At 47.2% G+C, this 26,247-nt stretch overlaps 1 protein-coding gene across 5 annotated transcripts in view; it reads right to left on the reverse strand.

Annotated features, from left to right (window-relative positions):
* The window catches only part of LOC147122217 (BTB/POZ domain-containing protein 19-like), a 263,418-nt gene that overhangs the window by 142,521 nt on the left and 94,650 nt on the right, over positions 1-26,247 (reverse strand). For all 5 annotated transcript variants that reach the window (XR_015077709.1, XR_015077708.1, XM_085983136.1 and 2 more), the window contains exon 4: positions 16,996-17,055. Coding sequence is in view for 3 of the 5 variants with exons in the window: in XM_085983136.1 (XP_085839262.1) it covers positions 16,996-17,055 (60 nt within the window). In the remaining 2 variants the exon portion in view is untranslated. The remainder of the gene's footprint in view (positions 1-16,995; positions 17,056-26,247) is intronic.

Consider the following 26,247-nt stretch of genomic DNA (forward strand, 5'->3'; position numbering starts at 1 on the left):
ACATTTACAAGTCTAGTCAAGATGTGCTGGAATAGTCACCACTCACCTGGATGGGTGTAGCTGCAACAATGCTCAAGAATATCGACACTATCCAAGTCAAAACAGTCCACTGATCGGTACCACTTGCCGCTGGACTCACTATCCACCCCCTCCATCACCAGTGCACCGTGGCCACTGTAAGTACTATCTATAGGATGTGCTGCAAGAACTTGCCAAACTTACATAAACAGTATTCTCCCAGCCCTGCAACCTCTACCCCAGAGAAAGCCAAGAGCAGCAAGATCATTAGAACAACTTCACCTTGCAGTTCCCTTTCAAGTCAAACACCACCCTCACTTCATCATTGTTGTGTCAAAATCCTGGAATTCCTACCTAACACCATCACTGGAGAGCCATCACAAGGCCTGCAGTGATTCAAGAATCAGAACCACCACCTACCCAGGGCAACTAGGGATGGGCAATAAATGTGGCCTTGCCAGGCAGGGTTGCATACATCCAGTGAACAAGTTGAAGGGTCCCAGACCTGAAACGTTAAGTGTTTCTCTCTCCACGGATGCTGCCTGGCCTGCTGAGTGTTTCCAGCATTTTCTGTTGTTATTTTTAAAAAATACTGTTTGGTGTGGGCACAAAGTAACGGGAATAGGTCATTTAGCCCATCGAGCCTGTTCTGCCATTTTTGTTAGCTATGACAGCTGTCTTTTTAATCCCAATTCGTGCCTTTTCTCTATATTCCTTAATACTCTTACTTGTAAGGATCAATTTCCTTATAAACACCTTAATTGACTTTGCATCTATGGCCTCTGAGGTAGTGCATTCCACATTCTCACTACCCTTTGTGTGGAGAAGTTTTTCCAGATTTGCTTTTAACTGGCTTAGCTCAAATTCTAAGATATCCCCATTCAAAGATTATCCGGTGGTTGTAAACTCCCAACCCCAAGTCAGAAAGAAACAGAATGCCCTTTTTTCCTTAACACTTTTGGCACTTTAAATGATAACAGATACTCTCAAGGATTATATAGTTAGATAGATGGATGTTTTATAAACTGTGGTAATTTCATTAACAGAGTCATTTACAAGGCGTTTGTTTTAATAAACACAGCTTGCATGTCGTCGTGAAGCAGGCAGAGGATGGTGACAAACTTTTGAGGGCAGCCGAATTTGAGGAGGACACTCCATAATCCCTCGCGGTTGACAGTGTCGAAGGCCTTTGTGATGTCAAAGAAGGCCATGTACAGCGGTTGGTGCTGTTCCCTGCATTTCTCTTGTAATTGGCACGCGGTGAAGACCATGTCCATTGTGCCCCTTAGTGGGCGGAATCCGCATTGCGACTCTGGAAGGAGCTCTTCAGCCACTGGGAGAAGGCGATTGAGGAGGATTCTTGCGATGACTTTTCCTGTGGCAGACAGCAGGGCAACTCCTCTGTAATGACTGCAATCGAACTGGTCACCTTTCTTGAAAAGGGTCACAATTACTGCGTCTGAGATCCCCTGGCATGCTCTTCTCCTTCCAGATAAGAGAAATGAGTTCATGTATTCGCGCCAGTAGTGTTTCTCCGCCATGCTTTAGTGCCTCGGCAGGGATTCCATCTGCTCCCGAGGCCTTGTTGTTCTTCAGTTGTCGGATAGCCTTTTCAACCTCATGCCGGGCTGGGGTTGTGCTGAGATGGTGGCGGGTAGCATGCTATGGGATGGAGTTGAGGACACTCACGTCGAAGACAGAGTCTCGGTTAAGGAGATCTTCGAAGTGCTCCTTCCAGCGGGCACTGACTGCCTCCCTGTCCTTGATGAGTACCTCTCCGTTCTTGGCCCACAGTGGGGTAGGACCTTGGGTGCTTGGGCCTTAGATGGTCTTGACTGCGCTGAAGAATCCACGCACGTCATGGTTGTCGGCTAGCTGCTGGATCTCCTGCGTTTTCTCCACCTGCCATCTGTTCTTTAGGTCGCAAGTTTTTTGTTGGACCTCGGCCTTCAGGCATCTGTAGAGCTGCTTTCTTGCTCTCGAGTTCTGTTGCTGTTTCCAGATCAGGAGTGCCTGATTTGTGTCAACAAGTCAGACGTCGATGACGAAGTCCAACACTGCCTTCAGTGTGCCAGTGCAGCCTTCGGTCACCTGAGGAAGAGAGTGTTTGAAGACCAGGACCTCAAACCCAGCACCAAGCTCATGGTCTACAGAGCAGTAGTAATATCCGCCCTCCTGTATGCCTCAGAGACATGGACCATGGCACCTCAAAGCACTGGAGAGGTACCACCAATGCTGCCTCCGCAAAATCCTGCAAATCCATTGGCAGGATAGGCACACCAACATCAGTGTTCTCGCTCAGGCCAACATTTCCAGCATCGAAGCTTTGACCACGCTCGATCAGCTCTGATGGACGGGTCACATCGTCCGCATGCCCGATACGAGACTCCCAAAACAAGCGCTCTACTCTGAGCTCCGACGCGGCAAGAGAGCCCCAGGTGGGCAGAGGAAACGCTTCAAGGACACCCTCAAAGCCTCCTTGAAAAAGTGCAACATCCTTACCGACACCTGGGAATCCCTGGTCCAAGACCGCACAAAGTGGAGGAGAAGCATCCGGGAAGGCGGCGAATACCTCAAGTCTCTTCGTTGGAAGCAAGCGGAAGCCAAGCGCAAGCAGCGCACGTCAACCCAAGCACCCCACCCACCCACCCCTTCAACCACCGTCTGCCCCATCTGTGACAGAGACTGTAGGTCCCGCATTGGACTTATCAGTCACCTGAGAACTCATTTTTAATATGGAAGCAAATCATCCTCGGTTCCGAGGGGCTGCCTAAAAAGAAGTTGTTTTAATAAAGTATTTTTCAAGCAGGTCGAACATTAAAAAAAAATACCACCATCTAGTCCCCTTTTAAAAAGTCATGATTAGGAGTTATGATACAACTCACATCGTAAAGTCTATAGCCCTGAAATTCCGATGTCCCCGCTCTACTGCCGGAAGTCTGCCAGGGTGGGACTTCCGCCCACCCATGGAGATAGATGCTGACCTGTCAGATATCCTACGGTCACCTAATATGAATATTGTTGGGTGGCACCAGGACTAGTTCATCCAGTGATTGGTTATTTGCACCCAGGCAGGCCCAGGAACAGAGCGGAGAGGAAACAGCAGAAGAGAGTGTTTAAGGCCACAAGCACGATTTAAATCTTCAGCAAATTGGTCAATTTAAGATGCTCTCAAACTCATGCTTCAGAATTCTGACCAGCCCAAACCATCTGCACAAAAGGCCTTTTTGACACAAGTCATCTATGCACTTAGTGCCCCAAAACATTTGGGTGATGGGCAGGGGGTACTTATGTGTTTACTTTGAATTTGTGAAGATTTTTGTGATCAGTTTATAGCTAAGATCAGGAACTTACAATTAAATAGGAATCCCTCCCCTTCAGTTCTTCTCACCCTTAAATACGTTAAAAATAGCAGACCCCAACATGGACACTGGAAAACATACAATTAAAAATACATCTCATTACTTAAAAATAAATCACTTCAGGACAATTAAGGTGTAATCTTGGTTAGTTCGTGAGGGGTATTCAATTGTATTTTGATCAAATTACTGGAGTTCACCTTTAACACTTAAGTTATATAAAAGGCACAGCAATAATCTCTGACATTTAGTCATATTTGCATCTGCAGTTTAATTCATTGCCATTTATAAGGCCAATAAGTAAATACTGGATTCCCTGCGGAAATGTTTTTACTCGGCTAATAATTTACGACCGTTTTTGTAGTGTCCGTGTGTAGATAAAGACACTGAAGACAGGAGTTGGTTCATAGGTATTTACTAAGCAAGTCTGGGGGGGGGTTTCTAAAGGATATACACAATACACAGGCTTATATAGCCCAAGTGGCAATTACCGGCATTACGCACACCTGGGGCTCTTAAAGGCACATACACCACAATTGCTCTTAAAGGCACATACACCACAGTTTTCTTTCTACAGGTACATAGTCTTCGCGAGCATTACCAGTAGCTTTTAGACTACTTTCAACATGCCAGGAGGAAGGGGGGACTTAATGAAATCTTAATGAGATCACCCAACTATACCTCTCATCCTACATGCTACAGCAGCATCCTAACTCATATCTCTCATTCCTCTCTGCTTAGCCTTGCAATGCCTTTTGTCCCAGCACTAAAACTCTTCCCTCCTCCAGTTTCTGTAATAACAATATGCTTCTGGGCGAGACAGCGGCCCTACATTGAAACAAGATCATGTGTCTTGCTGCCAGAGTAGTCCACTGGTCTCCACTTCCAGAAGCATATTTGGTTTATGGAAATGCAGCAGGAGGGTACAGTGGCTTTGTGGTCAGGTGGAAAGGGAAGCCTATATGCCTCTAAGCACCTTACCAAAGCCACCTGTTCCACATCCCACCGGGAAAAACAGGACCATGTAACCCAGGTGCACCAACATGGCCAGTTAATGAGCAACCACTTTTTGCGAGTAGGTGGGAGTAGGTCGGCCAGAATTTTCCCATAAGAAAAACGGGTGGGTTTGGAGCATGGGGGCAGTTAAATTGTTAAAAATGTGAATCCCGACCTGATCCCGCCTCCAACCCGCCCACTTCTAGTTTTCCTGGAGGCGGGACAGAGGGGCAAGACAGGGGGTGGGCGACTAACCCGCTCCCAGGGGGCATTACCTCAATTTAAATATTGTAATGAGGCTGGAAACCTCTATTTGCCCCTCCATTTTGAATTTAACTGCCTGTGGATGGGTTTCACACAATTCATGAAACCTGGCAGTTAAAGAGAGGTGGGTACTGCTGCATCCAGGAGGTAAGTGGATTTTGTTGTGTATGTACCTTTAAGAGAAGAACCGATTCTATACTGCAGTACCGGCAGTGACCACCCCTGTATATAAAGCCATAGCAGGCTTCTGTACGTCAGTCTTAAGTTACCCTCTGTTCAAGTAAATACCTGTTTTATTGTTCTCCTGCAGTCCGTGTATTATTTATACACGGACACTACAGATTTATACCTACTTCCTGGATCCAGGGTCCCTACCATACCCACCCCCAGTTATCGGAGACCTACCCACGACCCTACTCCCGACAATCCCTGACCCCCCTCCTGACGAACCCCGACCCCCACTTCTGCCGATTCCTCCCCCGGGCCGACCCCTTGCAACTGAGGCCTACCCGCTGGTTGGCTGCGGGCGGGAATCCGAGGCCTCGCATTCAAATTAGGCCCTGCTGGTAAAATCGGCAGGGCCTGCGGGAAACCCGGCCTCCCGGGTCTCCTGGTTGCAAAGGAGGACCCAAATTCGTGCACCTTATGAATTGAAAGAAAATAGGCAGCCTGCCAGTTCTACCCACGCTCATCAATGGCAAGTCGCCTAATTTGAATAATGGCCATCGTAGGCAGGGGGCGGGCTTCAGGAGCGGGGCTGCTGCCGAGGCCGGAGGAGAGGTATTGCAGGGTTTTAAACCATATTTTCTTCCCTTCTCACTTAAGTGTCATCCTTACACATGATGCATGACAAATTGCTGCTGCTTTCAGAAGCTGACCATCTGTTTCTGCTTACCCATGCCACTAATTGTCCCTTTTTTTCCTGTTGCAACTCCAGAAGCTCCAATCAGCCCTCAGGTGGCATAAGACAAAGAGGGCAGCACTGCACAGCAGGAGCCGTCACCTCTCCTTAGACTTGCTGACAGCCGCTCGGGACTGGCACCACACGTAATTCAGAGGGTAGGCTAGAGTTCACTGCACGTAGAGATGCACTCAGCACTCGTGCGCAGGAGACAAGAGCAGCGGGATAGGATGGTGCAGGAAGGAGATCGCCTAAGGGATAGCTCGCATTCTAGCCCTGATGAAGACATCGAGGGCCCACCATACACAAGACTGATGGCAATCCACAGGGACCTTCTAAGTGCAATGGGCTGCCTGCCATAACTACATAAGAATTAGGAGCCGGAGTAGGCCATACGGCCCCTTGAGCCTGCTCCGCCATTCAATAAGATCAAGGCTGATCTCTGACCTCAACTCCACTTTCCCGCCCGATCTCCATATGCTTGATTCCCCTAGAGTCCAAAACTCTATCTATCTCAGCCTTGAATGTACTCAACAATTCAGCATCCATAGCCCTTTGGGGCAGAGAATTCCAAAGATTCACAACCCTCTGAGTGAAGAAATTCCTCCTCATCTCAATCTTAAATGACTGATCCCTTATTCTTTTTTTTTTATTCGTTTATGGGATGTGGGCGTCGCTGGCAAGGCCAGCATTTATTGCCCATCCCTAATTGCCCTCGAGAAGGTGGTGGTGAGCCGCCTTCTTGAACTGCTGCAGTCCGTGTGGTGCTGATAGGTAGGGAGTTCCAGGATTTTGACCCAGCAACGATGAAGGATCAACCATTTACTTCTAAGTCAGGATGGTGTGTGACTTGGAGGGGAACTTGGAAATGGTGGTGTTCCCATGCGCCTGCTGCCCTTGTCCTTCTAGATGGAAGAGGTCGCGGGTTTGGGAGGTGCTGCCGAAGAAGCCTTGGCGAGTTGCTGCAATGCATCTTGTAGATGGTGCACACTGCAGCCACGGTACGCCGGTGGTGGAGGTAGTGAATGTTTAAGGTGATGGATGGGGTGCCAATCAAGCGGGCTGCTTTTTTCTGGATGATGTCGAGCTTCTTGGGTGTTGTTGGAGCTGCACTCATCCAGGCAAGTGGAGAGTATTCCATCACACTCCTTACTTGTGCCTTGTACATGGTGGAAAGGCTTTGGGGAGTCAGGAGATGAGACACTCGCCTCTGACCTGCTCTTGTTGCCATAGTATTTATGTGGATGGTCCAGTTAAGTTTTTGGTCAATGGTGATCCCCAGGATGTTGATGGTGGGGGATTCGACGATGGTAATGCTGTTGAATGTCAAGGGGCCGTGGTTAGACTCTCGCTTGTTGGAGATAGTCATTGCCTGGCACTTGTGTGGCGCGAATGTTTCCTGCCACTTATCAGCCCAAGCCTGAACGTCATCCAGGTCTTGTTGCATGTGGGCATGGACTGCTTCACTATCTGAGGAGTTGTGAATGGCACTGAACACTGTGCAGTCATCAGCGAACATCCCCATTTCTGACCTTATGTTGGAGGGAAGGTCATTGATGAAGCAGCTGAAGATGGTTGGGCCTAGGACACTGCCCTGAGGAACTCCTGCAGCGATGTCCTGGGGCTGTGATGAGTGACCTTCAACCACCACAACCATCTTCCCTTGTGCTAGGTATGACTCCAGCCAGTGGAGAGTTTCCCCCCAATTCCCATTATCTTCAGTTTTACTAGGGCTCCTTGATGCCACACTTGGTCAAATGCTGCCTTAATGTCTAGGGCAGTCACTCTCACCTCAGCTCTGGAATTCAGCTCCTTTGTCCATGTTAGGACCAAAGCTGTAATGAGATCGGGAGCCGAGTGGTCTTGACGGATCCCAAACTGGGCACTCAGAATCTTAAATGTTTCAATGAGATCACCTCTCATTCTTCTAAACTCCAGAGAGTATAGGCTCATCTACCCAATCTCTCCTCATAGGACAACCCTCTCATCCCAGGGATCAATCTAATAAGTCTTTGTTGCACCATCTCTAAGGCATCTGTCTTTTCTCAGATAAGGATACCAAAACTGTGCACAGTACTCCAGATGCTGTCTCACCAAAGCCTTGTACGACTGCACTTCTGCCCTCACCCCTGCCCCTCCCTCCCAGAACCACGATAGGGTTCCCCTTGTCCTCACCTTTCACCCCACCAACCTCCACATTCAACGGATCATCCTCCGCCATTTCCGCCACCAAACACATCTTCCCCTCCCCTTTCAGCATTCCGTAGGGACCGCTCCCTCCGAGACACCCTAGTCCACTCCTCTATCACCCCCAGCACCCCTTCCCCTTCGCCTGGCACCTTCCCGTGCAAGTACAGGAGATGTAACACCTGCACTTATACCTCCCCCCTTCCCACTGTCCAGGGCCCTAAACACCCCTTCCAGGTGAAACAGCGATTTACTTGTACTTCTTGCAATCTAGTATACTGTATTTGCTGCTCACGATGCGGTCTCCTCTACATTGGGGAGACCAAACGCAGATTGGGTGACCGCTTTGCGGAACACCTTCGTTCAGTCCGTAAGGGTGACCCCGAGCTTCCGGTCGCCTGTCATTTTAATTCACCGCCCCATTCCCACTCGGACCTCACCGTCCTTAGCCTCTTGCATTGTTCCACGGAAGCTCAACGTAAACTCGAGGAATAGCACCTCATCTTCCGATTAGGCACTTTACAGCCTTCCGGACTCAATATCGAGTTCAACAATTTCAGATCATAACCTCGGCCCCTATTACATTTTTACTTATATTTTTTATACACACCTTTGTTTTGCTTTCCCCCCCCCCCCCCACTTTTCCTTTTTTTTTCTCTCTCCCACATGGCAGCTGTCTCCCATTCTGCCAGCGCATTTCACACCTAATCTAGAGCTGTCTTTTGTCTCCACTAGTCCTATCACCATCTCGTCTCATTTTGAATACCTCTTAATGTCTCTTCACTTCTCTTTTGTTCTCTCCCAGCCCGGCCTCTTAATCTATTTCATTCCCTGTGCCTCTTTAGTCTTGTTAAAGGGTTTTGACCCGAAACGTTGACTCTAATTTCTCTCCACGGATGTTGCCTGGCCTGCTGAGTTTTTCCAGCATTTTCTGTTGTTATTTCGGATTTCCAGCATCTGCAGTATTTTGCTGTTATAGCAAGACTTCCTTGCTCTTGTACTCCAAACCCCTTGCAATAAAGGCCAACATGCCGTTTGCCTTCCTAATTGCTTGCTAACTCTGTGTTTCCTGTATGAGGTCACCTAAATCTCTCTGAACACTAACATTTAATAGTTTCTCACCAGTTAAAAAATATTCTGTTTTTCTATTCTCCCTACCAAAGTGAATAACCTCACATTTCCCCACATTACACTCCATCTGTCACCTTATTTCCCACTCACTTAACCTGTCTATATCCCTTTGCAGGCTCTTTGTGTCCTCCTCACAGCTTACTTTCCCATCTAACTTTGTGTCATCAGCAAACTTGGATACATTGCACTGGTCCCTTCATCTAAGTCATTAATACAGATTGTGAAATAGCTGAGGCCCAAACATTGATCTTTGCGGCACCCCGCTAGTTACAGCCTGCCAACCGGAAAATGACCCGTTTATTCCTACTCTCTGTTTTCTGTCCGTTAACCAATCTTCTATCAATGCTAATATATTAACTCCAACACCATGAGCACTTATCTTGCATAACAACCTTTTATGTGGCACCTTATTGAATGCCTTTTGGAAATCCAAATATACTACATCCACTGATTCCACTTTATCTAACCTGCTAGTTACATCTTGAAACAACTACTTGTATTTATATAGCGCCTTTAACGTAGTAAAACGTCCCAAGGCGCTGCACAGCAGTATTATAAGACATAAAATTTGACACTGAGCCACATAAGGAGAAATTAGGGCAGGTGACCAAAAGTTTGGTCAAAGGGGTAGGTTTTAAGGAGCGTCTTAAAGGAGGAAAGAGAGGTAGTGAGGCGGAGAGGTTTAGGCAGGGAATTCCAGAGCTTAGGGCCTAGGCAACAGAAGGCACGGCCACCAATGGTTGAGCGATTATAATCAGTGATGGTCAAGAGTGCAGAATTAGAGGAGTGCAGATATCTCGGGGGGGGGTTGTGGGGCTGGAGGAGATTACAGAGATAGGGAGGGGCGAGGCCATGGAGGGATTTGAAAACAAGGATAAGAATTTTGAAATCGAGGTGTTGCTTAACCAGGAGCTAATGTAGGTCAGCGAGCACAGGGGTGATGGGTGAACGGCACTTGGTGCAAGTTAGGACACAGGCAGCCGAGTTTTGGATGACCTCAAGTTTACGTAGGGTAGAATGTGGGAGACCAGCCAGGAGTGCGTTGGAATAGTCAAGTCTAAAGGTAATAAAGGCATGGATGAGGGTTTCAGCAACGGATGGGCTGAGGCACAGGCGGAGACGGAGACGGGTGATGTTACTGAAATAGAAATAAGCAGTCTTAGTTATGCCGCAGATATGTGGTTGGAAGCTCATTTCAGGGTCAATTATGACACCAAGGTTGCGAACAGTGTGGTTCAGCCTCAGACAGATGTTAGGGAGAGGGATGGAGTCAGTGGCTAGGGAACGGAGTTTGTGGCGAGGACTGAAAACAATGGCTTCAGTCTTCCCAATATTTAATGGGAGAAAATTTCTGCTCATCCAGAACTGGAGCAGTCTGACAATTTAGAGACCGCGGAGGGGTCGAGAGAAGTGGTAGTGAGGTAGAGCTGGGTGTCATCAGCATACATGTGGAAACTGACGCTGTGCTTTCGGATGATGTCGCCAAGGGGTAGCATATAGATGAGAAATAGGAAGGGGCCAAGGATAGATCCGTGGGGGACACCAGAGGTAATGATGTGGAAGTGGGAAGAGAAACCATTGCAGGTGATTCTCTGGTTATGATTAGATAGATAAGAATGGAACCAGGCGAGTACAGTCCCACCCAGCTGGACGACAGTGGAGAGGCATTGTAGAAGGATGGAGTGGTCAACCATGTCAAGGGTTGCAGACAAGTCAAAAAGGACGAGGAGGGATAGTTTACCTTTGTCGCAGTCACAAAGGATGTAATTTGTGACTTTGATGAGAGCCGTTTTGGTACTGTGGCAAGGGTGGAAACCTGATTGGAGGGATTCAAACATGGAGTTGTGGAAAAGATGGGCGACAACACGTTCAAGGACTTTGGAAAGGAAAGGGAGGTTGGAGATGGGGTGGTAGTTTGCAAGGACGGAGGGGTCAAGGGTTAGTTTATCGAGGAGAGGGGTGATGACGGCAGATTTCAGCGAGAGGGGGGCAGTACCTGAGGAGAGAGAACCGTTAACAATGTCAGCTAACATGGGAGAAAGAAAAGGAAGTTGGGTGGTCAGCAGTTTGGTGGGAATAGGGTCGAGGGAGCAGGAAGTGGGTCTGATAGACAAGATGTGCGCGGAGAGGTCATGAGGAGAGATCGGAGAGAAACTGGAGAAAGATGCGAGTTCAGGGGTAGGGCAGTGGGGGGGAGCCTTAGAGGAAGTTTGGCCCAGAGGGCTAGGGGAAGGAAGGGAAGTGGCAAAGGCAGCTGAATGGATGGTCGCAATCTTAGAGACAAAGAAGTCCATGAGCTCCTCACACTTATTGTCGGAGGTGAGGATGGAGGAGACCGGGGAGAGGGGTTTAAGAAGACAGTTAGCAGTGGAGAATAGAAGCTGGGGTTTATCTTTGCATTGCAGAATGATTCTGGAATAGTGAGCAATTTTGGCAGATGAGAGCAGGACCCGATAATGCTTTGTGTGGTCCAGCCAGATCTGACGGTGAATGGCTAAACCAGTTGTCCGCCATATCCGCTCAAGTCTGCGTCCCTTGGACTTAAGGGAATGAAGATGAGAGCCATACCAGGGGCAATGGTCAGGGTGAGAGAGAGTAAATGTTTTAAATAGGGACTAGGGCATCAAAGGTGGTGGTGAGGGTGTGGTTGAGCAGGTCAGTAGCTGCAGAAATGTCATGGTGAATGGAGGGCCAAAGGCTGGACAGTTGGGACTTCGTAAGTGCACTTGTAAGAGAGTTGGGAGAGAGTTTCTTACAAGGGCAGACACAGAAGGAAGTAGGGTTGGGGGGGTGGAAGGGAGATGTGGGTGGAGAGCGATATGAGGAAGTGGTCAGAGATGGCCTGATCTGCGATCGACAATGATGGGAGTAGCGAGGCCATGAGGGATGGCAAGGTCGAGGGCGTGGCCGTGAATATGGGTTGGGGAGTTTACATGGAGGGAGAGATTAAGGGAGAATAGAATGCTAGTGAACTCAGAGGAGAGAGAGCATGATGAATTGAGATGGAGGTTGAAATCACCAAGGATGAGAAGTCGCTCGGTGCAGAGGCTGAGGGAGGAAAGCAGTGAAGATATCTCAATAATAAAAATTTTATGGTACTTGGGTGGGCGGTAGAGAACGAGAATTTTAAATGAGGTGAGGGGGTGGAATAAGGTGAGATGTTGAAAGGCGGAGAATGTGCTGGAGGAGTAGGGGGACAGACCAAGGTGTGATTTGGTGATCAGAGCCACACCGCCACCACAGCAGTCTGACTGGGGCAAGTGGTGGAAGGTATAGCCAGGTGGGGAGGCTTCATTTAAAGGTAAGTTGTCATCAACCCTCAACCAAGTTTCCGTCAGGGCCACGATGGCGATGCAATCATCCACGGTAAGCTCATGAATGGCAAGGGCCTTGTTCGCAAGTGAACGGACATTCTGGAGAGAGATACAGAGAGGGTCTGTGATGGCTGACCCACTGCCAGCGTGCACAGGGTCAGCGCTGGGAGGGGTGAGTTGGATGAGGAGATTGGCAAGATTAGCCCCCAGTGGGCATGCTGGGCAGGAAAGTCGGCGAGAGAGTAGGCTGGGACAGTGGGGTTGCTGTTCGTAAGGAGGCAGCGACGAGTGCCTCGATGGGCCCTTCATAGGATGCCAGGAGGGGCACAGAGGGAAGCTGTTGGTTTATGTAAGAGGGAGTCAAGCCTGGGACGGCAGCAGGAGAATAGGAAGGTCGAAGAGTAATGAAGGATTGGGGTAGGGATTTGGGAGGGCAGAGTATCCAAGAGAGGAGAGAAGAAAGGAGGCATGACGATAGGAGAGACGATTTCACTTTCATTGAGCCATGTTGACTCTGCCTAATCACGTTATGATTTTCTAAGTGCTCCGTTACTACTTCCTTAATAATGGATTCCAGCATTTTCCCGACGACTGATTTCAGACTAACTGGCCTGTAGTTCCCAGTTTCCTCTCTCCCTCCTTTCTTGATTAGCGGGGTTACATTTGCTACCTTCCAATCCACTGGGAATGTTCTAGAATCTAGGTAATTCTGGAAGATCAAGCCAGCGAGCTTGTGCACAATGTCGAAGGAGTCCAGCTCCAACTTGTGTGCCATCTTCATACACGCATTGGGAACATGCAGTCAACCATGGAGCGAGTGGTCAGCTCTGTGAACACTGCAAGAGGACCACAACAATGGAGCCTCTGGTGACAGGTCTGACAGATTAGCTGGAAGCTCAGACTGCTGCCTCCTTGGCTCTGTGGTCCAGCAACTCCTCTGGCTTTCAAAGGACCCAAATTCTTGCCTCTTATTAATTAAAACATTTCTCCTCAATAATTTGATGCCCGACAGCTCTGCCAGCTCGCTGTACTCGTGCGCCGAGCTCCTCTTCTGCATCATCTGGCTCCTCGGCCCCTTCTTCATCTTTCTGCTCCACTCCTTCCTCCTGAGGCAGCTCCAAGATAATAAGAACATAAGAAATAGGAGCAGGAGTAGGCCATACGGCCTTCGGGCCTGCTCCGCCATTCAATAGGATCATGGCTGATCTGAACCTAGACTCACGTCCACTTCCCTGCCCTCTCCCCGTAACCCCTTTCGATGGCAAGATTCTGAAGCACGCAGCAAGCCATAACGAATCTTGACACCCGCTCTGGTCTGTGTTGAAGAACCCCTACTGAGCTGTCCAGATAGCAGTATCGTTGTTTCAGGAGGCCAATGGTCTGCTCAATCAGAGCCCTTGTTGACACATGGCTCGTTATATCGGCGCTCCACATCTGTGCCCAGGCTCCTGTCAAGAGTAATGAGCCTGTTGGTGAGGGGATAGTCCTTATCCTCCAGCAGCCAGCCTGGCATGCAATGGTCTGTGTGGAACAAAGCGGGTATTGAGGACTGGCACAGTACGAAAGCGTCATGACTGCTGCCAGGAAACTGGGCACAGACTTGCATGAGTCGCTGCCTGTGGTAATAATAGGTTGATCATTGAGGAAATGGAAGCCCTTCCTGGTGAGAAACACAGAACTGGTTTGTGATGGGGTGCAGTCGACGGTGATGGGGTGCAGTCGACGGTGATGGGGTGCAGTCGATGGTGATGGGGTGCAGTCGACGGTGATGGGGTGCAGTCGACGGTGATGGGGTGCAGTCGACGGTGATGGGGTGCAGTCGACGGTGATGGGGTGCAGTCGACGGTGATGGGGTGCAGTCGACGGTGATGGGGTGCAGTCTATGGTGCTCTGCATCTTACCGATTGTTCTTGCCATGATTCTCTGGGTGAGTTAAGGAAGTGACATTTCAGGCGTGCAGAGACACCAATTTAACGATTCAGGCACGGGGCCCTTATTATCATATTTAACTGATGCCTCCGCTTCTTTCAGGCAGCTGTCGTGGGCACCTACCAATATGACGTCCAGTGCACTTCTGGCAGTCTTCCGCTGCGGAACGTCGCGCTGCTGTATTGGATTTTGTCGCACTTGTTTCGGAACCTGAAAACGTACAAGATGTATCGCAAATTCTCTCCCAGCTGTTCTCAATTCTCTCCGTAGCTGATCTGGATCTAGCATCAAACAGGGGCAGTGTGCCCGTTGGCAATCTGGTGATTGTTTGTGCACATGCATTGCAAATTCACGTTATATTATACATGTATTCCTGGATAGGGAGGCAATCAACCTGTTGCCTCTCACCGGTACTGCAGCTTCTGACAATCCTGATATACGAGATAATGGAACAGGCAATGAACATAGGAACATAAGACACATCGGAACAGGAGTAGGCCATTCAGCCCCTCGAGCCATGGCTGGTCTAATTGACATCTCAACTCCATTTTCCCACCTTTGCTCCATATCCTTTGATACCCTTAACTAACTAACAAAAATCTATCAATCTCAGTCTTGAAAATTTCAATTAATCCAGCATCCACAGCCTTTTGGGGGAGAGAATTACAGATTTCCACTACCAGTGTCAGCTGTGGCTCAGTTGGTAGCACCCTCGCCTCTGAGTCAGAAGGTTGTGGTGCACATAATCTAGGCTGACACTCCAATGCAGTACTGAGGGAGTGCTGCACTGTCGGAGGTGCTGTCTTTCGGATGAGAGGTAAATCTGAGGCCCTGTCTGCTCTCTCAGGTGGATGTAAAAGATCCCATGGCACTATTTTGAAGAAGAGCAGGGGAGTTATCCTCAGTGTCCAGGCCAATATTTATCCCTCAAACAACATCACTAAAACAGATTATCTGGTCATTATCACATTGCTGTCTGTGGGACCTTGCTGTGCGCAAATTGGTTGCCGTGTTTCCTACATTACAACAGTGACTACACTTCAAAAAGTACTTAGTTGGCTGTAAAGCGCTTTGGGACATCCGATGCAAGTCTTTCTTTCATTTCCTTTGTATGAAGAAATGCTTCCTGGATTCACCCCTAGCTGGCCTAGCTCTCATTTTAAGATTAGGACATCTTGTTCTGGAATCCGCACCAGAGAAAATAGTTTCTCTGTATTTACCCTATTGAATTCCTTTATCGTTTTAGACACCTCAATTAGATCACTCTTCAATCTTATAACTGCAAAGGAATAGAAACCAAGGTTATGCAAGCTGTCCTCATAATTTAACCCATTACACTTTTTGACTACAAAAGCAAAATATTGCAGATGCTGGAAATAAAAACAGAAAATGTTGGCAATCTGACAAAAGGTCATCGACCTGAAACGTTAACTCTGTTACTCTCTCCACAGATGCTGCCTGACCTGCTGAGTATTTCCAGAATACCCTTTTTGATTACTTTTTGTACCTGTGCACCAGCTTTTAGAGATCTGTGCACACGGACACCCAAATCCCATTACCCTGGCACAGCTCCTAATCTATGGCCATTAAGAAAATATTCACATCTCTATACAACTGTAAATATATCTGTTATTGCAATCTGTCTTTCTGAGTTTAATGTCTGCTATTCCAAAGTGTGGTATTGAAGCAGAATATTGTATTTCAGCCCTTTACGGCAAGTGTTAATTCCTCAGGTCATGGAACTCAGTAAGGGCAGTTTATATTAAAAGTACAGTACATCTTGATGAATGACCAAGGAAACATTATACAAAGGAACAAATGCTTCCTGTCTGTGGTCAAAGGCTACTATTTTTAGGCCAAAATATTATGAAAATATTTCTTCAGCCTCCCCTACGATTTTATCTCGCTGGAGAACAGCTCCGTCAACACCATCAGCCTTTTGGTACCTCACTCAAGGAGAATATTTAGGAAAAGGAGCAGCACCTGTTCCAAGATTTGAATAGCTACCCTGCACTACTTGGACTACCCCATATTTTAAATTCCAAATACAGCAGCAGTTTCATGGGAATGTCACTAGTTATCACCAGCACTGTCAATTTGCAATGTATAAGCTTCATTGCAAAAATGAGGGCTCTCAGTTTCAACCAGCTATAACTATTCTATTTCTGCACTCTTTAGCAAAATATAACAACGTTTTAAGATCTTTCTTGATGTGTTTCTTTTTTAGAAAATACAGGAAGTTCACAGGAGGAATTGGAGCAAAAAGTGCAAAAAAAATGTAGAGACAACAAAAAAGTAACACTTTCTAAAAAAAATTGAAAGCCTTTTAAAAGACAGAAAAACAATAGGGCCGGTTTTAATTACCGACGGTGAATGGGCAGGAGGCGCAACCCACTTAAAGCCTCGTTTCTATCACTGGGAGGGCAGAACGTCGACTGGCTCCTACATTGAGCCAGCTAACAGTTGGTGTCCTAGGGGATAAGGCGTTCCGGGGAGGACCTTGGACGGGCCAGCAGTGGCCCAGAGTTTTGTCGTGGGCACGGGAGGAGCTCTCCTGCTCCTGCTGGCATGATCCCAAAAAAATTAGATATTTCCTGGGCTGTTTTGCGAGTAGCTTCCCATAGTTAGGCTGTTCACCGCCCGGTACAAATGAGCGGAACGTGCATCGCACACACTCCACTCATTTGTACCTTGAAATTGCAGTCGGGGTCCTGCATACGGCATTGGACCACGGCTTACATGATGTTACCCGGTAATAACAGGCAAGTTACAGTCTTCTATAGTTACTGCCAGGCACTGGGTTAATACAAATACAATTTTAACCACCAGCCTCCAACGACCAACACAGGAAATATATATCAATGCAAGTAGAAAGAATAGACTGTTAAGGAATTACCTGCAGTGCTTCACAGGCAGATTCTACTGTCAGAGTACTGCTGATATAGTCCACGCACAGCTGAAAAACAAACACATCACTGAATAGGCAAAATATACCATAAATCAGGCAACCACGTAAAGTAAGCCATTATAACAAAAAATAATTTAAGAACAGTAAAGCTTTAGTAAAGCAAATTCTTGAGGGGCAGGGGATGGAGGGGTGGGTGGGGGAAATGAGTCACTGGAGGGAGATGTTTCTAAGCAAGCCCAGGTGCTAGAATGCCAGTTCTATAAACTCTGTTGCCATCTTAACCTACTTATGCACATCTGCTTCACCACAACATTTTCTAATTTTTTCCCCCACTTTGTTTTCACTGCATTACTACTCCAAACTCTGGTGTTTTACACAACATTTTTGCCACGGAGGCTCCAGCAATTATAGCAAGGTGGACAACTCCTAACCTTCTAACACTTCAGCCCATGTATGTTACAAACTACAGTACCAGATTTTTTACATCGCATTCCATCGAATTCCAATACAATAACAGGCCATTTGGCCTAACCAATCTGTGTTGGTGTTTTCCCGCCACACGAGCAGTACTCCTAATCTGATATACCGGCTTTTTCCCCCCATTTCCATTTATTCCCCTTTCAACCACCTATCCATTCTGATAAACATGACATGGTTTCTGTGTCAATCGCTAATTCAGAAAGTGCCTTCCACAGTCTCACAATCCTCGGTGTAGAAAAGTTTCTCCGGCTCTCTGTCCTTACATTTAATGTTATATCTATGTGCCCTTCTTCTGGACCCCTCAACCTCTGCAAACCATCTGTTTCCATCAACTCTGTCCCATCCCGTCAGATTTTTAACCACCTCTATCAAATCACCTCTTAATCTCCCCTCGCCTAATGAAAACAGCCCCAATTCTCAAGTCTTTCTTTGTACTTGTATTTCCCCATAGCAGGCAGCATCAGTGAATCTGTGCTGTAAACTCTCGATTGTCTCAATATTCTTCCTACAGTGTGAAGTCCAAAACTGCTGTCCAACTGAGGCCTTACCATGGTTTTATATAGATTCACCATTACATCTCGACTTTTACACTCTATACCATCTAACATAACTTATCCACTGAGATGTCTTGTGAAGCACTTCTTACAAATGCTGATTCACAATGAAAGCATAGTTGAGGTCAGCCTTAACCGGCATTCTACTACTCTGTAGTGTCATCAGGGTACACAAATATTATGTATTAATATATATATATATATTAAATTTTAAAAATGGTTGTGCAAGTGCATCTTGAATCCAGTTAGTCCACATTCCTTCCATTCATATTCTAAAAAAATTTGACATTCATTTAGTGACAGAATTACAAATGTTGGTGATTCTACTAAGCACACATTTAAAAGACTGACTAGTCATGATTTTTTATGGTGACAAACCAATCACAGCAATTCTCTGGTTCTCCCTGTGGCGAGACTGTAAATCTGACGAGCCAACTGCATCCCTTACACCACATAAGCTGCAAAGCAACTGTGAGCAGAGGTCTGACAAATGTTAGGACAGATTGTACAATTTAAGAAGTTCATGTCACTGGTAATGTGAACTGACAAGCCACCTCATTAAACATTTGTACACAATTTCTACACATATTAAATGTCATTTTATTTCACATTAGAAACTTAACCTCTTCTTCTTCTTCTTAGGCAGTCCCTCAGAACCGAAGATGACTTGCTTCCACATTAAAAATGAGTTTGCAGGTGACTGATGAGTCCAATGCAGGACCTACAGACTCTGTCACAGGTGGGGCAGATGGTGGTTGAAGGGGCAGGTGGGTGGGGTGCTTGGGTTGACGTGCACTCCTTGCGCTTGGCTTCCGCTTGCTCCCAGCGAAGAGACTCAAGGTGTTCGGCGCCTTCCCGGATGCTTCTCCTCCACTTTGTGCGGTGTTGGGCCAGGGATTCCCAGGTGTCGATGGGGATGTTACACTTTTTCAAGGAGGCTTTGAGGGTGTCCTTGAAGCATTTCCTCTGCCCACCTGGGGATCTCTTGCCGTGCCGGTGCTCCGAGTAGAGCGCTTGTTTTGGGAGCCTCGTATCAGGCATGCGGACAATGTGACCCGTCCATCGGAGCTGATTGAGCGTGGTCAAAGCTTCGATGCTGGAGATGTTGGCCTGAGCAAGAACACTGACGTTGGTGCGCCTATCCTGCCAATGGATTTGCAGGATCTTGCGGAGGCAGCGTTGGTGCCTCTTAAACTTAACCTACTGAATAATTCGCTAGTTCCCAGCTACAGGTATTAAGAGCAGCCAACATTAAGCCTACTTGCCTAAACACCAAAGACATAGCTGGTAGACTCACCTTGTCCTTGCACTTTCCTAGGAAGTTGCTGGAAGTTGTTAGTTTTGTGCCTCCATTAAGCTATGCACCTTTAAACTGCAAGCCACCTACATTACTGTTGTCTAATCAGCAGATGTATGGTGAATTTACCTTACCATGCTACTGCCCCGGTGGCACCAAGACACATCTAAAAGAGTTTTTTTTTTAAACTAGCACCTTGGGAAGCAACAGCAACAATACAAACACTTGCCACTGACAGCACAACACGCAATATTTCTTCGCCCAGGATGAGCAGAGCAATCACTGGCCAGAACAGACCTTTCTCTATCATCAGGATTGATAACGTTTATCATCAATAAAATAACGTTTCAAGATGCGACTTTCAATCTACAATATTGTACACATATAGTTGTTTGGTGCAGGGAAGATAAATGGCACAGATTTTACACTAATTGAAGCAAAACATCATCACAGTAAGATTGAGATGAGGGAGGAGGTTTTTAGATGAAAATAACACTGATATACTTAATTGAAACTACACTTTCCAAATATCCCAAAAACAAAAATATGATTTTTTTTAAAGTTACCCTTATTAAATCCGTGTGTTAATGGAGACACGGAATGCAGGAGTTGGTTTAACAAGTTTTTGCTGAATGGAGACACTCTGGAAACTGAAACTACAGAAGGCTGCTAGCGCCTTTTATACAGGGGTGGTCACTGCCGGTACTGCAGTCTGAGACCAGTTATTCCCTTAAAGGGACATACACAACAATTCCTCCCCTTTTAGATAAACAGTACATAACATTCATTTAACAACTAAATGATAACTAATTACAATTACAATTACGGTTGCTAGATACATTGGTTGAGGTTAAGCAATTATAAGTTCAGTCTTTGAGGAGGCTTCCTGATTCTGTCTGGATAACGCCTCTTTGGGGTATCAGGTTCTTCTGGTAAAGTTCAGTCGGGATCAATGTTGTTGTTTGGTTCATCTGCTTCCAATATCACCGATTCTGCGGTAGATGCAATTGGTATTTCGGTTTCATCGCCAGGTGTATCAGATTGTGGTGTGGAGTTGACGTTTTCCAGTGACTCTAGAATCTGGTCAGCATGGCGTCTTACAATGCTCTCTCCAACGTCCATGGTATACATGAGAGGTCCTTGCCGTGTACAGATCGTTCCTGGCTGCCATTTCTCTGTGCGATAGTCCGGGCCAAAACTGGTTGACCTATCTTAAAACTCCTGGTCGGCCTTTCATTCATATTCTGAAACTGCCTGTTCTCCACATCTCTTCTGATGTTCGGCTTAAGCAAATCCAAGCGGCATCGTAGTCTTCGATTGAAGAACATCATGGCAGGAGTTTGGTTGGTAACCGCATGTGTCGCATTCCGGTAGGCAAACAAGAAGTTGTCCACCTTGTGTTGTAGGGGTATATCTTCATTACACATTGCCTTGATAGCCTTGAATGTTTGAACAAACCTCTCGGCCAATCCATTAGTGGCTGGATGATATGGGGCGGATGTGTAATGCTTAACACCATTGTTCTTTAAGAACCTCCGGAACTCTTCAGACACAAACTGTGGTCCATTGTCGGAGCAAATCTGTTCAGGCAGCCCATTCCTGGCGAATATGGTTCGCAAGACTGTGATAGTTTTTTCTGTGGTGGTTGAGGATATTTTTATTACCTCTGGCCATTTTGAATGTGCATCCACCGCAATTAAAAACATCGAGTCCATGAAGGGACCAGCAAAATCAATGTGCACCCTTTGCCATGGAGATGAGGGCCACTCCCATGGATGCAGAGGGGCTTGTGGTGGGGCGTTTTGGACCTTCTGGCATCCTGTACAGCTCTTGGTCATCTCTTCAATTTCTCTATCGATTCCCGGCCACCACACAAATGCTGTAGCTAAGTTCTTCATTTTTACCCCTCCCAGATGACCCTCATGAAGCTCATTGAGCACTCTATCCTTCAATTTGGGTGGAATCACTACTCTGGATCCACACATCAAGGTTCCTCTGCACACTGACAGCTGTTCTCTTCTCAGCGAGAATGCTGGCAGCAGTGGTTCGCCATGTGCTGGCCATCCCTTCACCGTTAAATCATAGACCCGGGATAGTGTCGGGTCATTTCGTGTTTCCTTTTCTATGTTTGCATTCATCACAGGGAGACATTCGACTATGGTCGAGTGGAATATCTCCATTGGATCCAATGCAAGTTCTTCTTCCACCGTCGGCAATGGTAGGCGCGACAATCCATCAGCATTCCCATGCTGTTTAGTTCCTTTGTACTTGATGTCATATTGGTGTGCCCCTAGGAAAAGGGACCACCTCTGTAGCTGTTGTGCTGTCATTATCGGAAAATGGAGACAAGAGGTTGATGATCAGTTAGTAGAGTAAATTTTTCACCATGCAGGTAGTGATTGAACTTCTTCACCCCCCACACTAGGCTGAGGGCCTCTCTGTCAATCTGGGCGTAGTTACGCTTGGCTGAAGTTAACGAGCGTGACGCAAAAGCTATCGGCCTCTCTCAACCATCAAGGAATTTATGTGACAGTACCGCCCCAATGCCGTAGGGAGACGCATCACACGCCAGTCTTATCGGTAGTGATGGGTTGTAGTGAGCCAATACTTCTCTTGAAGTGATTAAGTCCTTGCTCTTCTGAAAGGCCCACTTACAGTCATTGCTCCATCTCCATGCTACTCCCGTTCGTAGTAGGGCGTTCAGTGGGTGCAGAATTGTGGACAAATTCGGTAAAAACTTATGGTAGTAATTCACCAATCCGAGGAATGACCTCAGTTGCGACACATTTTCAGGCACTGGGGCCTTAACAACCGCTTCAATTTTGTCAGGGGACTTATGTAACCCCTCTTCATCAATCACGTGGCCACAATACGATATCTGTTTCTTAAAAAACTCGCACTTGGGGCGGTTGGCTCGTAGCCCATGTTCTCTTAGTCTAGTGAGCACCTGTTCTAGGTTGTTAAGGTGTTCACTGTCATCTTCACCTGTCACTAGGATGTCGTCCAAGTAACACTGAGTCCCCGGAATCCCTTGCAGGACTTGTTCCATCGCTCTTTGCCATATCGCCGGAGCCGATGCTACTCCGAATACCAATCGATGATACTGGTAAAGACCTTTGTGAGTGTTTATCGTGAGATACTTCCTAGAGGATTCTTCAACCTCCATCTGTAAATATGCTTGTGCTAGGTCAATTTTTGTAAAACACTTCCCTCCAGATAGTGAGGCGAAGATGTCTTCTATCCTTGGAAGAGGATATTGTACTGTGTGAAGGACTGGGTTCACCGTCCCCTTGAATTCCCCACAGATGCGAACCTTCCTTGGCTCCTCAGACTTATTGTTTAACATTTTCTTCATGACAGGAACGATGGGTGTCGCCCACTCGCTCCAGTCTACCTTAGACAATACGCCTGCATTCTCCAGATTCTCCAGCTCTGCCTCGACGGCTGGGCGAATTGCATATGGTACCAGTCTTGCTTTGAAAAACTTGGGAATTGCATTCTCTTCTATTTTTATCGAGGCGGTTACGCCTTTAAGAGTGCCCAGTTCTTGTTGAAATACCTCTTTGGCGTCAGCTAAGATTGTTGACAATCGTCCAGGAGTGACGTCGTCATCCTTTTTACCAGCCACCGTCAGTGCCTCTGAATGGAGTGCCAGTCTAAACTTATCTTTCTGATCCATTCACGTCCCAATAACGGTGGTCCACCATCTTGCAGAATGTAGAGAGAAAATTTCCGTATTTTCTTGCCGTTGTATTCGACAGGCACCCTTATTTTTCCTCTGGGGTATATTTTTGCCCCGTATACGTCCTCAAGACAATGGATGTCTCTCTCAAGGGTATGTGTGAGAATAGCCGCTCGTAGTCTCGTCGATTCATGACGGTTAGAGCTGATCCTGTATCCAATTCCATTTTGACTTGGGACCCTGCTATCGTGAGGGTGACCCAAATGGTTCGGTGATCCTCTTTTGCGATTACGTTGTGAAGTTTGAGACAGCTTAGTCTCTTGTTCCCGGATTCACTATCGCTCATCTGGTCTTCGGAACTACTGTCCGTCATCCTTTGTACTTTCCTGTACGGTTCCTTAGTAGCCTTTTTGTTGTCGTTGGTCTTCTTCTCAGACCTGCAAACTCGTGCAATGTGTCCCATCTTTCCGCATTGCCTGCATATTTTGTCCTTGGACCAGCAGTCCTTCTGGTCATGTTTGTTCTGCCGCAGCGATAACATTTTGCAAATCCCCGTGTCATTTCGTGGGTGCCGTATTCCTGTGGCTTTTGTTGTATTTCCGCAGCTCCCCTTGCTGCTGCTTCGTACGATACTGCCACGCTGAAAGCCTTATCTAGCGTCAGCTCTTTCTCTGAGAGTAACCTCTTCTGGGTTCCTTCACTCAGGGGTCCACAGACAAATTTGTCCCGTAAGGTATCTGCCAGTCCTGCTCCGAACTGGCAGTGCTTTGATAGCTTGCGTAGTTCCGTAAGGTAATCAGCATTGCTCTCATTTTTATGCTGATTTCTCCTGTGGAATTTAAATCTTTCTGTTATCAGCAGCGGTATAGGATTTAAGTGTTCCTGTAGGATAGCAACAATTTCGTTAAAACTCTTCGCCTTCGGTTTGGCTGGAGTAATCAGGTCCCGCAATAGGCCGTACGTTCTTGCGCCCATTAAATTTAGCAATACCAATGCCTTTTTCTCCTCGGCTATTTCGTTTGCCTCGCAATATACCTCGACTCTTTCCACATACGTGGTCCAGTTTTCTATTGCATTATCGAAGGCAGTGATATCGCCAGTCTTTGGCATCTTGAAAATCTAAGATGGCGTCTCCCGCGCTTTTCCTTCGTCCCCGATGGATCAAAATGGCGCCTCCCGCGCTTTTCCTTCTTCCCCGCCGAGTTAAGATGGCACCTCCCGCGCTTTCTCGCCGCTGCCGCTGCTGTCAACGTCGCTCTCCGCGGTATTTTTATTTTTAACCGTTCCCGTCGTGGAGCGGACCCTCTGGGACACTTCCCTCCCTCTTCTTAGGTCCGAACGCTGCCCGGCTGCGAAGCACCGGCCGCGCCCTGTGTGCTCCACCCTCTCTCTCTCCCTTTGCTTCCCGATTCGCTGCCCGGCCCCGTTGCAGAGCCACCCGATCGAGCTCTAGCCCGCCGCAGCCCAGGAAGGATCAGTGCACTACCTGCCACCAGCCCGATTAGCTGGGAAACCACAGACTGGGGAACCAAGCCTGGCTCTTGACAGTCTCTCCTGCAAGTTTTCAATCCGATGATTTGGAGGGCGGTTGCCCACGGTCGACGCCCGTTTCTCGAGTTTCTTTGGATTATATATTTTTTTCTTTCTTCTGGCTTCGACCTTCAATAACGTCGTCTGAGGTGCTGCCGAGTTGCAGGTAAGTTCGTTTCTTACTCGTCGCCAGTATTAAATCCGTGTGTTAATGGAGACACGGAATGCAGGAGTTGGTTTAACAAGTCTTTACTGAATGGAGACACTCTGGACACTGAAACTACAGAAGGCTGCTAGCGCCTTTTATACAGGGGTGGTCACTGCCGGTACTGCAGTCTGAGACCAGTTATTCCCTTAAAGGGACATACACAACAACCCTGTACTGCTTATATAAATCTATGTTCAGAGAATCTGTAAATGAAAGAAGGGAATAAATGAAAAAAAGGGGAAAAAGAAAGGAAAACCAGAAAATAGGGTAAGAGGTGCATTAATGCAGCACTGTTACATTTTTGGCCTTTTCTGCCCTTCTCTACTTGAGATTACCCTCACAGGTGAGTTTTTAGATCCTCGTGGCTTCAAGAGCGCTTCACTGCCCCTAATATTTATGGAGGTTTTGGTAACATGTTCTGGATAACAAACAGAAAACCTTACTTTAAGAAAGAAAGACTTGCATTCATATAGCGCGGCAGCCAATTTGTGCACAGCAAGGTCCCACAAACAGCAATGTGATAATGACCAGATCATCTGTTTTTGTTATGTTGGTTGAGGGATAAATATTGGCCAGGGCACTGGGGATAATTCCCCTGCTCTTCTTTGAAATAGTGCCATGGGATCTTTTACATCCACCTGAGAGAGCAGACGGGGCCTAGGTTTAACGTCTCATCAGAGGCGCATGCCTGCACCCAGGCTCTCCCATGACTCACTCTTGTGCTTATGGAGGGAGTCACAGCATGCAGGGAGGTGCTCTTCATCTTCCAATGGGCGGAAAAGACCTCCCCAGGAAATCAATGCAGCCTAGTTGCACATTGCAGAGGAGGACACAAGCAGGGATGTCGTTAGGAGGACCAGGCTGCAGTGGCGCAAACCTTTCAATGATCTCAGTAGATCACGAAACGTTACTGCAAAGTCACACTCAACCTCATCCTGCTGTGCCACTCATCACATCCCCATCACTCTGCCTTCCCTACCCTACTCCTGCACATCCTTACTCACACCAACTTACCTTGCACCTCCACCCACCCCTCTCTATCTACATTATCACTTCCCCATCTCACTAGCCACCCCTCACACTCACCCTCATCCTAGTCCAATCATACCAACTAACAACACACAAGGGGAAGCACTTGGGTGTTTTAGCAAATATTCATGTGACGTTTCTGTTAATGTGCTGTCAAACATTGAAATCTTTATTTTCAGCACTTTGCGTTCTTGGACAGATTTTTGTGCACCTTTGAAAATGGCTTAGTGAGTTGCAGTGAATGGTGAGACATAACGGTACCCCCCACAATGGAGAGGAGTGTGAAAGGAATGGCTTGGGCATTGTAGGGATGCTTTATGGTGTTGGTGTGGGGTGGGGCCAATCTGTTGCATCATGTGGCAGCCAGGGTGTACAGCATCAAGTGAAGTAAATCTGGCTATGGTGAGGCCATCCCTGGCCTCCTGGGCAACAATGTGGTCGGGTGCTGATGCCCTGTGTC

The sequence above is a fragment of the Somniosus microcephalus genome, chromosome 3, assembly GCF_052327205.1.
Source record: "Somniosus microcephalus isolate GS21.2 chromosome 3, FLI_Smic_1.0, whole genome shotgun sequence".
Taxonomy (NCBI): Eukaryota; Metazoa; Chordata; class Chondrichthyes; order Squaliformes; family Somniosidae; genus Somniosus; species Somniosus microcephalus.